Here is a 14,721-nt window from a genome sequence, read left to right on the forward strand (position 1 = left end):
TAATTAATGAAAAGTATTGTTAACTTAGTTTATCACATTGTAAATCACACTTTATTTTTTAGAGAACGCAGGAATCTCAAGTTTGCTGCAAATGGTAACTTTTTAGAAATAATCTTTTTATCTGAGTTGCCATATGAGCCTTGTGGTAAAGAACTTGATTCTTTGATCAATCTGCAATTTGTAGAAAGGGAAAGACACCGTAACAGACAGTCTATCCAAAATAGCTAGTTATAGAAGGGAGCAAAAGATTTTTAAACTATTTTCTCTGCATCCACTGATAGATAGACTTTGAACAACTTGCTGTTGTTCTTTTGGTTTGTACTGGGATGTGAAAGAAAAATCCCTGCCCTTTCTGTCTTTGTGGCAGCCCAGATTGAACTGGGGAATATATTTGTTAAAAATGATTTTTGATTGGGGCCGACGCTGTGGCGCAGTAGGTTAATGCCCTGGCCTGAAGTGCTGGCATCCCATATGGGTGCTGGTTCTAGTCCCGGCTGCTCCTCTTCTGATCCAGCTCTCTACTATGGCCTGGGATAACAGTGGAAGATGGCCCAAGTCCTTGGGCCCCTGCACCTGCAAGGGAGACCCGGAAGAAGCCTCTGGCTCCTGGCTTTGGATCAGCTCAGCTCTGACGGTTGCAGCCATCTGGGGAGTGAACCAACGGAAGGAAGACTTTCTCTCCTCTCTCTGTCTCTCTTTCTCTCTCTTTCTCTCTCTCTCTCTGCCTCTCCTCTCTCTGTGTAACTCTTTCAAATGAATAAAATAAATCTTTAAAAAAATGATTTTTTATTTCCCCCAGGAATATTATTATTATTATTATTATTATTATTTTTGGTATTCTCAAGGTTTAGGAGGAGATGGAGTCACACAGGTATTGCCTGCTTCCATTGCAGCTGAGTATCAGGTCTGCCGTTGGTTTGGGTTGTGGCCCAGTGTTAAACACTGTGACTAGTGCAGGGTGCCATTGTCCAGGTTGGTCATCAGGTGTCCTTCTTGCCCAATAGCTGGTTTGTCCATATCCGGATTTCCAGTTTTGACACATGATTGGGTACAAAATATCCTTACTATAGAAATAGGTTGGTGTCATTATTTAAAATGCAGTTTTGAGGGATTTTTTGATTGTTTTTAAAACTTTTGATGAGGAAAAACATTCATTTTGAATCCAAGAACTGAATTTTTTTTCCACACATCTTTGTATCTTTCAGTGAATAGCTCTGCTATATGAACACAATGTTCCATTGGTGCCTCAGGGCGTACAAAGAAGCTTCCTTATTGTTGTAGTGGACCTTAGTTGGAACAATTCCAGTAGGGACCACTAACGTGTTCAGGGTTTGGGCAGAAATGGAACTTCCCTGATGATCCAAAAAACTACTTCCAAGGTTATTATTTTCCACTCTTTTTTATAAATATTTTATTTATTTATTCGAAAGTCAGTTACACAGAGAGAAGGGAGGCAGAGAGAGAGGGGTCTTCCATCCGATGGGTCACGCCCCAATTGGCTGCAATGGTCGGAGCTGTGCTGATCCGAAGCCAGGAGCCAGGAGCCTCTTTCGGGTCTCCCACATGGGTGCAGGGGCCCGAAGACCTGGGCCAACTTCCACTGCTTTCCCAGGCCACAGCAGAGAGCTGGATCAGAAGAGGAGCAGCTGGGACTAGAACCGGTGCCCATATGGGATGCCGGCACCTCAGGCCAGAGCATTAACCTGCTGCGCCACTGCGCCGGCTCCATGCACTCTCTTTCATGCCTTCAGTGGATTCATCAAATGAATAGTGGGATTTACTGATGTAAATTGAGCCACGAGGGAAGAGGATCTGGAAGCCATGGATCTGTTTCATCCCCAGAGTGCATGGTCAAGGCCCTGAGGGTGAAGCACTGACTACATACATCACCCTGGCCCCTCATCTGTGTTAAGGTCACTGAGGAGGTTACTGAGGAAGGCATTTTGTGTGGGATAATTTGAATTCTCTGTTCTGTACCCCTAAAGTTTCCACAACTTTGTCATTCCTGATTTATTCCATGAAAAGCACTAAAAGTTTTCCTTTTGGACTGCTGAATATTATGTGAAACTAAACACTTTTTTTTTACTAAGCACTTTTTTAAAACAAAGACAACTCATTCTGGGCTTGGTTCCTGGCACTACTGTTGCTGCCTCGTGTGGTCTAAGGCCCCATTCTTATGTCATTCACATTTTGTTTGGTTTTCTGGAGAAGTAGATTCAATCTAAAGAGATTACTGGATAAGTTACTAACTTTGTAGAATAAATATTATTTGAATGATTTGTATCCTTCAACTCTTTTGCTAGGAGACTGGATGACAATATTCGAACTGTTGTAAGAGGTCAGACAAATGTGGGGCAAGATGGGAGGCAGGTAAGTAGCTGGCTCCTCTGTGTTAAGTTACACTCCTCTGAATTCCTCAACACTGGCAACCCAGCGACCATCACGCAACCCAGCGACCATCACGTTGATCTGCATTCTTACAGAGTGCTTTCTTACTGATCTGTCACAATTACAGTGGAAAACGTGCATGACTGACTTCCCTATAGCCAGGTTAGGCTGTCGAGACCAGCCATGAGCTGTCACTCAGTGACCCAGGATCACATGGGAGCTCAGCTCACCCAGGGCCAGGGACATGCAGACCGAAATGAGAGAACTGACGTTTTCCTTGTTTTTCTCCTTAGCGTCAGGCATCTCCTGTGCCCTCCTTTCTTTCGACTACTGTGGCTAAATAAGGTTGCTGCTTTTGTCTGACAGCTAAGTTGTTAGGGTTTGACTTTCCTTTTGTTGCGCAAAAGCTAGTAACCCGAGAAAGCAGCAGCTCCTCAAACCGCCTTTGTCGGCAAACAGGTACTGAGGTTCCTTTCAGAGGTTTGCAGTTCTTTTTGGATCTAGCTAGGAAGGGCTGTTGGAAAGGAATGAGGAGGAAAAGAGTATGTGGGAAGGAGCTGTTCTTCAGCGACTGGGGGCCATCTGTTGTCTATTAACCATTCTCCTTTGCATGTAGACTCTGTTCTTCTGTTGAGGCATCATATTTCAGGAATTGCTATCATAACAGAAATGCTGAGCATGCCTTTTTTAGTTTTCCTTTCCGTTTTCTGCACTAATTCAGTGAGGTCAGGCGTGTGACACTGTAACAGCTTCGTTTCTATTATTTGTCCTCTTTGGCATTTTTTATTATAGCTAATTTTTTTTTTTTTTTTTTTTTTTTGACAGGCAGAGTGGACAGTGAGAGAGAGAGACAGAGAGAGAAAGGTCTTCCTTTGCCGCTGGTTCACCCTCCAATGGCCGCCGCTGCAGCCGGCGCACCGCGCTGATCCTGGCAGGAGCCAGGAGCCAGGTGCTTTTCCTGGTCTCCCATGGGGTGCAGGGCCCAAGCACCTGGGCCATCCTCCACTGCACTCCCTGGCCATAGCAGAGAGCTGGCCTGGAAGAGGGGCAACCGGGACAGAATCCGGCGCCCCAACCGGGACTAGAACCCGGTGTGCCGGCGCCGCAAGGTGGAGGATTAGCCTATTGAGCCACGGCGCCGGCTCTATTATAGCTAATTTCTAAAAATGTTCATTATGCCTCCAGATCTGGAGTGGAGAGAAGGGTGCCATCCTACACTGAACTCTCCGATCCTCGATATTCCTGTTCCTGCTGCCAGAGGCCCACAGGGATATGAGCTTCTTTCTTTTACATTTTCAGTGCCTTTTTTTTTTTTTTTTTTTAAGATTTATTTATGGCCAGCGCCGCAGCTCAATAGGCTAATCCTCCACCTTGCGACGCCGGCACACTGGGTTCTAGTCCTGGTTGGGGCGCTGGATTCTGTCCCGGTTGCCCCTCTTCCAGGCCAGCTCTCTGCTGTGGCCCGGGAGTGCAGTGGAGGATGCCCCAAGTGCTTGGGTCCTGCACCCCATGGGAGACCAGGATAAGTACCTGGCTCCTGCCATCGGATCAGCGCGGTGTGCCGGCCGCAGCAGAGGGTAAACCAATGGCAAAGGAAGACCTTTCTCTCAGCAGGGAGCTGGATTGGAAGTAGGGTAGCCACAACTTGAACTGGCACCCATATGGGATGCCAATGCTACAGACAGTGGCTTAACCTGCTATGCCAACCCCTACATTTTTTTTTTTTATTTGACAGGTAGAGTCATAGTGAGAGATAGAGACAGAGAGAAAGGTCTTCCTTCTGTTGGTTCACTCCCCAAATGGCTGCTACAGCCGGCGCTGCGCTGATCCGAAGCCAGGAGCCAGGTGCTTCTTCCCGGTCTCCCATGCAGGTGCAGGGGCCCAAGCATTTGCGCCATTCTCCACTGCCCTCCCAGGCCACAGCAGAGAGCTGGACTGGAAGAGGAGCAACCGGGACTAGAACCCAGTGCCCATATGGGATTCCGGTGCTGCAGGTGGAGGATTAACCAAGTGAGCCACGGCGCGGACCCCCCTCCATTTTCAGTTTTATCCATCTCCCTATTTTTTCCTGAATTTTACCACTACCTTTGTTTTCCCTTTGAATAGCCCTCTGCCATTGACCTATTTGTAAGTCATCTGCTTTCTTCCTTGTTGTTGTCATCAGTATTTCTTTATAGATGTATTAGGTCCCTGAAACTGGTCTTATTGCCTGGTCTCTTGTATGGTGCCTGGTTCTTAGTCTGTTGGCATACTCCTATGAAGCACTGCTTGTCTGGCAGATGAGGCCCATGTAAATGGGCCCCCTGTAAGTCATGAAGACGAACAGAGTGGGAGTTTGGCCTCGCTGTTAAGCTGTCAGTTAGGATGTCTCTGTCCCACATGAGAATACCTGGGTTCACGTCCCAGCCCCAGCTCCTGATTCCAGCTTCTTGATAATGCACACATTGGGAGACTGTGGTGATGGCTCAACTAATTGGGTTCCTGCTGCCCACTTGGGAGATCTGGATTTAGTTCCTGGCTCTCAGCTTGGCCCCTTGGATGTTATGGGCATTTAGGGATCAGATTAACAGATGAAAACTTTTTCTAGCTGTCTCTCACTCTTTCAGCCTCTCAAATAAATAAATTAAAAAAAAAAAAAAAAAACAGAGTAGCCTACAAACGTTTGAGCTCCATTTTACTGATTAACTTTCCTAATAGATGTTTGTCCATGTCCTCTGCCTCTTCAGAAACTCTGCTGACTCCTGACTAATAATGAAATCCAAGCTCTTACTATTCAGATTCATTCTCCATTCCAATTTTGTCTCCTGTTGGGTTCTACCCGGCTGAAGTCATTGTGCTAAACAAGTATGCCCTGTGCTTCCTGGATCTGTGCTATATATTCTTCTTTCTGCCTGAAATGCTTTTTGTCCTCTTTATTTCTTCCAGTAGCTACATTTCGAAATCTCATCCGTTTTAGGGCCACCTCAAATACAGCTTCTTTTATGGTTCTTTCTGTTTACCTCATGTGCATATGCCAAAGGAGTCAGAATTTTAGAACCGTGTATGACTTGGAGCTCATCTGGTTCACATCCCCTCGTCTTACAGAGGAGCAGATGGGTCCCAGTGTTGCTCAGTCAGCTGTGTCTTGTCTCTGCCCCAAACCCCACAGCCCGAAGCTTGTACTTTTCCTTTGCTTCTGTGGTCTTCCTGGGCTCACTAATGAACACATCTTGTCCTCTTGACTAGCTTATAAACTCCTTCACAGTAAGAACTGTATCTTTCTCATTTTTACATGTCAGTACACCAGAGTGCATGCAAAACAACATCTTACTCAACTGTATCGAATATTTGATGTGTATAAAATTATTTATTAGTTGCAAACAAATGTCCTTTACAATCAGATCAGTGTGTAAGTTCCTTTAAATTGCTTAAAACTTGATTTGTAGCCGGTGCCGCGGCTCACTAGGCTAATCCTCCACCTTGCGGCGCCAGCACACCAGGTTCTAGTCCCAGTCGGGGTGCTGGATTCTGTCCCGGTTGCCCCTCTTCCAGGCCAGCTCTCTGCTGTGGCCAGGGAGTGCAGTGGAGGATGGCCCAGGTGCTTGGGCCCTGCACCCCATCGGAGACCAGGAAAAGCACCTGGCTCCTGCCATCGGATCAGTGTGGTCCGCAGGCCGAGGTGGCCATTGAAGGGTGAACCAAGGGCAAAGGAAGACCTTTCTCTCTGTCTCTCTCTCTCACTGTGCACTCTGCCTGTCAAAAAAAAGAAAAAAACTTGTTTTGTGAATGAATAGTCTCAATTTACTGCTGTTTAGCATAATAGCATAACTGTTTTGAGTGGCTCTTCAAAACCTTAAAATACTTTAAAAAAGTCTCAGGTGTTTAAAATTCCAAGAATGTGAAATTACAAGTGAATGATTCGTGAGGACTTTTCCTTGGGTCATGTTCTGTGGATATATATCTTTTCATTCTTCATGGTTAATCTGTGGGTCACAGAGTGGCAGCGCTGCAGAGTCGGGCCCAGAACTAGACAGGCTGCAGGAGTGTGGGCATCCCCCACCTTCACGTAGTAATAGGTTACAGGTTGCTGCAGCAGAGCAGGTCATATTTCAGAGAGCAAGACCACATTTGCAAGAATGTTTAGATAGCATTTCAATCTGTGATGGAATTTTGTATTCGTCTCCTTAGAATCCAGACAGAAAGGAAACCCAGAAGAAATAATTGCTTTTCCTGTCATCCCCTCCATCTGTCTTTTCCAGCAGTTTGTAATGCAAGCTGAAGTGGCTCCCCCCACTTCCAGGGAGCTTTTGGGTCCTGTCCTTGTCAGCTCTGAGGGATGAAAGCTTTACTCTCCAGCCCTGGCTGGCTGGTGGTTTGCTGAAGGGAGTCTCTATTTGACTGGCACAGACTTGGGAGAATTATGGATGTTCCAAAATATTGAGTTTTATAGGTCAAGAGGCCCCATGTTTCCCTCTTCCTTGGAACACAGGGAAAGTTTTCTTTCAGAACTTGTTTCCTGAGCTTCTGAGGAGCACTCAGGAGGAGACTGGCGATGTGGACAGAGGGAAGCTTTCCTTTCATGAGTTTAATCTCAGTCATGTTCAACCCAAACAGGTGTGCTTTTCAACCTGCGTAGTTAAGAGGAAAGGTTTTTTTTTTTTTTTTAATTAAGGATTTATTTATTTATTTGAAAGTCAAAGTTTCACAGAGAGAGAGAAGGAGAGGCAGAGAGAGAGAGAGAGGTCTTCCATCCACTGGTTCACTCCCTAAATGGCCACAACCGTTAGAGCTGTTCCTCCAGGTCTCCCACGCAGGTGCAGGGGCCCAAACACTTGGGCCATCTTCCACTGCTTTCCCAGGGCCATAGCAGAGAGGTGGAACATAAGTGGAGCAGCCAGGGTCTCAAACCAGCGCCCATATGGGATGCCAGCACCAAAAGCAGTGACTTTACCCGCTACACCACAGCGCCGGCCCCAAGAGGAAAGTTTTTACTCCACATTCAGTGTATCTTAAGAGACATTTTTAGCAGAAAAACTCTTGTTGGAAAGTGGTGTTTCTGACTCAAACTTATTTGGGGGACAGAGAACGATTCTGAAGTTGAAGGCATAGTAAAGCTGTTTCTTGAAATTTCTGAGAGACTAGTTGCTGGCTTAGTACTCTGTGGGACATTTTGGAGAGTCTAGAATTGTTGGCCACCTCCTGGGTGGACCAGCTTGAATTGTTCTAGACTGCGGCCCTTCCCACCAGGTTGTGATGCTCTTGCAAAGTCAGTGGGCACTGAGTCCTCCCCATGTTTATCTGCTGAAGTCATCAGTCAAAACTTTTAATTAAATGCCCACTTTTTTGAAACTTTGTAGATGAATTTAGTTTAACAAGCGCATCATCTGATAGGCTACAAAATTATGCAGCCTTCCAATGAATTAAAATGGACAGATTGAAGGAAGGTAGAAAGAGGAAAACAGGGGAGCAAGTTAGAGGAAGAAAATACTGACGTGTGAATTTTCGAGGGTGACCAAACCTTGACCAATTCCCAGTTAAGTCACTGAATCACCAAAAGAAGGTTGGCCGTTGGGTTTCTGTCTCTTAGGTGGAACCTGGTTGCAGTGTAGCTATTTTTTTGATCAGAGCAAGATGAAAGTTTGGGAGAAGAAGAGAATTACTATTGCCCTTTCCAGCTCTGCTCCTCAAAACTCTGAATTGTAAAAAGCTTTAGATAAGTGTAATACAGCCTTCCACCCAGTTCAGGAATCCTTTGTGTAACATCTCTGACCTTTCATTCTCACTACTTGATTGGTCCGCGGGACAAACTGATCGAGTTTTGTATAACTGTGATAGGAAGAAACTTCTTCCTTAGACTTACTGAAATAGTAACTTTGACCTCATTGTAATTTCTGACTGATTTTACTTCTGCCAAGTGGACAGTGTAAGCCTAATCCCTTTTCCTTATTACAGCTTCTGAAATTTAAAATGAGCATTATGTTCCTTTCTAAGTGTTTTCTTCCAGGCTGACCATTCTAAGTTTCTTCACCTTTCTGATGTAGTTTCCAGACCCTTTTGTCATTTTGGTTGCCTTGTCTGGTCAGCAGTTTGTCAGCATCCCTCTGAAATGTGGTTCCCAGTAGATATCTTTGTGTGCACACCGTGCTGAACTGTTTACCTCTTTGGTATGGACTGGAGTCATAAACTTGGGAACCAGGGGTTTACTGAGCCTCCCTGAAATTAATTGTAGATTTTTATATGGATACACATTTCTGGAAAAAAAGACTCCTGATTTTTCTAGATTCTGTAAGGAGTCTGAGACTGCAAAAGTTAAGGACCTCTGTTTAAGACATTGTTCTTCCATCACCTTGGATTTGGTGAAATTTTTGTGAGCCGTGTCACATCATTGGCTTCTACTGAGTTGGCAATCACCTGAAAAAATCCCCAAGTCCAGAGCTGCAAACAGATGCCCCCAGAGTTAAGGAAGTAAGCAGGTATCTTAAGTACCCTGATATGCATCCATAGGCATCCATTGAGAGAGAGTGTTCTCTAAAGAGGACAGCCACAAATCGGGTTTCACCAGTTATTGTCATGTTTGAATGCAGACCTGGAGTTGACAGATCTATCAGTTTTTCAAGAGAATCCAGAAATCCAGATTTTTGTGTGACTCTCCCAGTTTTTAACTGTTGGCTTTGTATTTTTCACAAACACTGCAAAGGCCAAACAAAACACATCTGTGGGCCAACAGTTTGCTCTACTGCCTCAGGTCTTTTTTCATATGAACTTCATTTAAACTTTCTCCTCCTCTATTTGTGCAAGAGATTCTTTGAAATTACATGCCAGACTTTATGTGTCTCAACCTTAATTTCATCTTGCTAGCTTTATGTGATTGTTTCAGCCTGTTGAGACCTTTCAGAATCTTGATGCCCTCATCATTTTGTCAGAGGCAGATTTGTCAGACTTGTCTTCTCTGTCTTCATTCAAGTTGTCGATGGAAAATCAGAGTGCAGTGGATTTGCAGCTGTGTGTCAGGTCATTGGAGGCTTCCTGTTCTTCTCATCCTCTTTTTGGTACAAAGTGCCAGATCCAGAAAACCCTTGACCCCAGCTGTCATCCAGGGTCATATTTCTTCACCTCTCCATGTCTTGATTTCCCCCAAAAAAGGAAGCCAAAAGTACTTGCCTTTTTTTTTTTTTTTTTTTTTTTTGACAGGCAGAGAGGACAGGGAGAGAGAGAAAGACAGAGAGAAAGGTCTTCCTTTTGCCATTGGTTCACCCTCCAATGGCCACCATGGCCGGCGCACCGCAGCTGGCGCATCACACTCATCCGAAGCCAGGAGCCAGGTGCTTCTCCTGGTCTCCCATGGGGTGCAGGGCCCAAGGACTTGGGCCATCCTCCACTGCACTCCCGGGCCATAGCAGAGAGCTGGCCTGGTAGAGGGGTGACCAGGACAGAATCTGGCGCCCCAACTGGGACTAGAACCCGGTGTGCCGCCGCCGCAGGCGGAGGATTAGCCTATTGAGCTGCAGCGCCAGCCAGTACTTGTCTTCTTTACTGTGCATGGAAATATCATAAAAAATACTAACCAAATCAGCAAAGCATGTTCGACTTCCTAGTTTTCACTCAAAATTAGCATGCCACCTATTTGAAGCTTTAGAACAGAAATAATTGGGCTCTCCAAGACTCTAAACCAGGAAGCTGGTGAAGACTTCATGACATAGCATTGATCTTCATTTTGTGAGAATATGAATTTGTCGTTGTCATTTCTCTAGCAGGAGGGTTTGTATCATTTTGAATTTATCCTTTCTCTTTTCTTGGAAGGAAATGAAATCCACTGACTGGTAAAAGTTGAAGAAAATAAATTACTATTAAAAGGACCTTAAATAGTTTAGGAAAAAATGGTAATTGCCACTTGTTTCCTCTTACTAAAACATATTAAATCTAAAATAACTGGGCTTTTTCAAGTAGAGCCTTAATTTTTCCCATTAATAGTGAAAATAGATGGACATTTTTTATTTTTTAATTTTTTTTAAGATTTTCAGAATGCCACAGACAACACTAAACTTAAGAAATTGTTAAAGTCTGGACAGGACCCAGGAGTACAGCCAATACATCCCCTGCTAGGGCTCCGTTTCCCAAGTTTTGTTTGGGCTCTCCATCATTCCCCAGTCAGGCTGTCTTTCCTCTGGTGCAGAGGTCAAGGTTGGCTTTCCTTTACTTGAGGAATTGAATCCAAGTGAATGTTCAGTTTTGCCTGCTTTGAGAGCACTACTGACCGTGGTTGAGGCAAGGTCTCCTGAATGTCCATTGTTTCTCAGTGCAGTATGACTGGGCTTAGTCTGTCTGCCATGCTTCATTCTGTTTATTGCATAGGAACTTTGATAGTATCTTTTTGACAGAGTGACATATTTGTGGTGTGATTCCAAATTTTTCTCAGTTTCATCTAAAATTCCCCATTTTTAGATAAGGAGTCCAGCAGCTATTTTAACTCCTCTGTGTACAATAAAGGACTGAGCATTTTATTTGAATTCTCTAGGGATGGGAGTAATTGGACATTGTCACTAATGTAACATTGGATAGCAGCCTGGTCAAGTGAAAACAAAAATGAGCTTTTTTTTTTTTAAGTGTGTTTATTTATTTGAGAGTTACAGAGAGAGTGAGAAGCAGAGAGAGAGTGTGTGATCTTCTATCCTCTGGTTCATTCCCCAAGTAGCCAAAGCCAGGGACCAGGAGCTTTATCTGGGTCTCCCACATGGGTGGTAGGGGCCCAAACACTTGGACCATCTTCTGCTGCTTTTGCCAGGCCATTAATAGGGAGCTGGACTGAAAATGGAAAAGCCAGAGCTCAAATCCAGCTCATATGGGGTGCCATTGTTGCAGGTGGCAACTTTACCTGCTATGCCACAACACAGACCCCAAAACTTGAGCTTTGGATTTTTTTATAAGATTTTATTTATTTATTTATTTGAGAGGTAGTTACAGACAGTGAGAGGGAGAAACAGAGAGAAAGGTCTTCCGTCCACTGGTTTACTCCCCAGTGACTGCAACGGTCGGAGCTGCGCCAATCCAAAGCCAGGAGCCAGGAGCTTCTTCCCGATCTCCCACGTGGGTGCAGGGGCCCAAGGGCTTGGGCCATCTTCTACTGCTTTCCCAGGCCACAGAAGAGAGCTGGATTGGAAGAGGAACAGCCGGGACTAGAACCAGCACCCATATGGGATGCTGGCACCACAGGCGGAGGATTAACCTACTGTGCCACAGTGCCGGCCCCGAGCTTTGAATTTAAAGTTTGTTGTCTATCTATGTGACCTTGAACAAGCTACTTTTCCAAACCCCAGGTTCTCCTTCTGTGATGCGGAGATAGTAATACCTAGCTCAGGGTGGTAGAGATTAGAGGTAAGCCATTTGAAAATACCCAGCACATTATCAAGCTCACTGCTTTTTAGCAAATAGCAGTGATGTTGCTGCTACTGATTGTGATCTAACCTGTTGGAATATTAGTGTTCCTGATTCTGTACATCCAGGCATTTGTCGGGTTCCTGTGGCTTTTCCATCACTGCCACTCCTGTCCATCGCTACTGCTCTGTGTTACAGCAGCTCTAGGTTTACTTGCTCTGGTTTGTGTATTAGAGCCTCCTTACTGCCCTTGGTGTGCTGTTCTCAGAGAACGGACATTGTAGTACAGCCCACTCGTGGTCCAGAATACCTGCTGTTGCATCAGAGGTGCTGGTATCTAACCTGTGGTAGCCATTTGCCAGGGTGCAGTGCAGGTGCAGCATCATTCCAGAGGCAGGAAGGTGCATCCTCGACACAAGGACAGAATCTTTGGTTTGTGCCAATTTTGGAATTTGAGATTATAGGTAATGCTGTTTTCCTCCTATCCTTTGTTTCAGTAAGTATTATAGCATGTACTATGTGTATGTATATAATATTGTCTTGCTTTACATGTTATAAATCCTGTAATACATAGTTAACTATTTTTACTAAAGACAATTAACTTTTTTTTTTTTCTTTTTTTGACAGGCAGAGTGGACAGTGAGAGAGAGAGACAGAGAGAAAGGTCTTCCTTTGCCGTTGGTTCGCCCTCCAATGGCACTGCGGCCGGTGCACCGCGCTGATCCGATGGCAGGAGCCAGGTGCTTCTCCTGGTCTCCCATGGGGTGCAGGGCCCAAGCACTTGGGCCATCCTCCACTGCACTCCCGGGCCATAGCAGAGAGCTGGCCTGGAAGAGGGGCAACCGGGACAGAATCCGGTGCCCCGACCGGGACTAGAACCCGGTGTGCCGGCGCCGCAGGCGGAGGATTAGCCTAGTGAGCCGCGGCGCCGGCAAGACAATTAACTTTTAAAAAATGTTTGTTTATTCATTTTTATTTATCGGAAAGGCAGAGTGACAGAGAGAGACAGAGTTAGAAACAGAGAAAAAAAGCTTTCATCCACTGATTCATTACCTAAGTGTCTGTAACAGCCAGGCCTAGGCCAGGCCAAAGCTAGGAGCCAGGAGCTCCATCTGGGTCTCCTACATGTGTGTTAGGGACTCAAGTATTTGAGCCATCCCGTGCTGCCTCTCATGCACACTGGCAGGAAGCTGGATCAGAAGCGGAGGTGGTGGAGCTGGCTTTGTGGCCCAGTAGGTTAAAGCTGTGGCCTGAAGCACCAAAATCCCATATGGGCACTGATTCAAGTCCCAGCTGCTCCACTCCTGATCCAGCTCCCTGCTAATATGCCTGGGAAAGCAATGGAGGATGGCCAAAGTGCTTAGGCCTCTGTACCCATGTGGAAGACCTGGAAGAAGCTCCTGTCTCCTGGCTTCAGCCTGGCTCAGTCCCGGTTGTTGTAGCCATTTGGAGAGTGAACCAGCGAATTGAGGATATCTTCCTCTGTCTCTCTCTCTCTCTCTGTCTATAACTCTACCTCTCAAATAAGTAAGTAAATCTTAAGGTTAAAAAAAAAAAAAAGCAGAGGTGGAGGTAGAAGTGGTACTTGATCCTATACATTCTAATATGGGATGCAGGAGTCCCAAGTGGCAACTTAACCTGCTGTGCCATTAAAACCCCCATCCCTTGATTTTTAACTTTAATTAAGAGTATTTTTTTTTTAAGATTTTATTTATTTATTTGAGAGGTAGAGTTACAGACAGTGAGAGGGAGAGACGGAGAGAAAGGTCTACCTTCCGTTGGTTCACTCCCCAAATGGCTACAATGGCGGAGCTGTGCTGATCCGAAGCCAGGAGCCAGGTGCTTTCTCCCAGTCTCCCACACAGGTGCAGGGGTCCAAGGACTTGGGCCATCTCTACTGCTGTCCCAGCAGCAGAGAGCTGGATTGGAAGAGGAACAGCTGGGACTAGAACCAGCACCCATATGGGGTGCTGGCACCACAGGCGGAGGATTAACCTACTGTACCACCACGTTGGCCAAGAGTAATTTTTAAAAAGATCTTTTTAATTTAATCCTATTGTTTTTAATTTTTCAGGTTCATTCTTTCATTTGAGAAACAAAGATAGATAACAAGATTTTCCTTATGTTTCATCTTGTTTTCAGTAGTTTCACTAAGATGGAGCTAGTGTCTGATGGCTTCTTCTATTTTTCAAGTTTCCCTGCTTGGAGTCTCTGTATTTTTTGACCTGTGGTTTAATGTCTTTTGTTATTTATTTTCCTTATTTCTCAACCACATTATTTCTGTTCTGTTCTCTCTCCTGCACCTACAATTCCATTGTATTGGACCATTTCAAACTATCCTGTAGCTGTGGGATTCTCTCTTTTTCCCCTTCTTTGTGTTTGAGTTTACTTTATATTGACAAATTCTTTTTTTTGCTGTGTAAAATGTGATGAGTCAGCTGAAGGAACTCCTCAGCTCTGACACCATGTTCTTTTTCTAACATTTCTATTTGACTCTTGTAATTTCTAGCCCTCTGCTGTAATTCCCCATCTGTTCACATGCATTGAACACCTTTTCCTTTAGATTGTTTGTAATGCTTTATTCATTTTTAAAAAAGATTTATTTATTTTATTTAATTGGCAGAGTTATGCAGAGAGGGAGAGAGAGATCTTCATCTGCTGGTTCACTCCCCACATGGCCATAATAACCTGATCTGGGCCAGACTGAAGCCAAGGCCATCTGTTGCTGCTTTCCCAGGCATATTAGTAAGGAGCTGGATTGGAGGTGGAGCAGATGGAACTCTCCCATAGGGGATGCTGGCATGGCAGGTGGTGGCTTAATCTGCTATGAACAATACTGGCCCCTCATCATTATTTTTTAATCTCCTCCTCTACACCCTGTTAGTTCAGATATATGATTCTTCTCCTTTGTCTCTTGACAATGGGCTCTCTCTCTCTCCCTCTCTCTGTTTCTAGCAGTAGAGTCTTATGATTTTAATTGAT

At 44.9% G+C, this 14,721-nt stretch overlaps 1 protein-coding gene and 1 non-coding gene across 5 annotated transcripts in view; both read left to right on the top strand.

The window, feature by feature from the left end:
• VPS53 (VPS53 subunit of GARP complex) overlaps positions 1-14,721 on the top strand; it is a 177,307-nt gene that overhangs the window by 35,233 nt on the left and 127,353 nt on the right. For all 4 annotated transcript variants that reach the window (XM_070061170.1, XM_070061172.1, XM_070061171.1 and 1 more), the window contains one exon: positions 2,304-2,370. Coding sequence is in view for 1 of the 4 variants with exons in the window: in XM_070061169.1 (XP_069917270.1) it covers positions 2,304-2,370 (67 nt within the window). In the remaining 3 variants the exon portion in view is untranslated. The remainder of the gene's footprint in view (positions 1-2,303; positions 2,371-14,721) is intronic.
• Positions 266-393, top strand: LOC127484528 (small nucleolar RNA SNORA31). The gene has a single exon (XR_007911589.1). It is a non-coding gene; the product is annotated as a small nucleolar RNA SNORA31 (small nucleolar RNA).

The sequence above is a fragment of the Oryctolagus cuniculus genome, chromosome 17 (assembly GCF_964237555.1).
Source record: "Oryctolagus cuniculus chromosome 17, mOryCun1.1, whole genome shotgun sequence".
NCBI lineage: Eukaryota > Metazoa > Chordata > Mammalia > Lagomorpha > Leporidae > Oryctolagus > Oryctolagus cuniculus.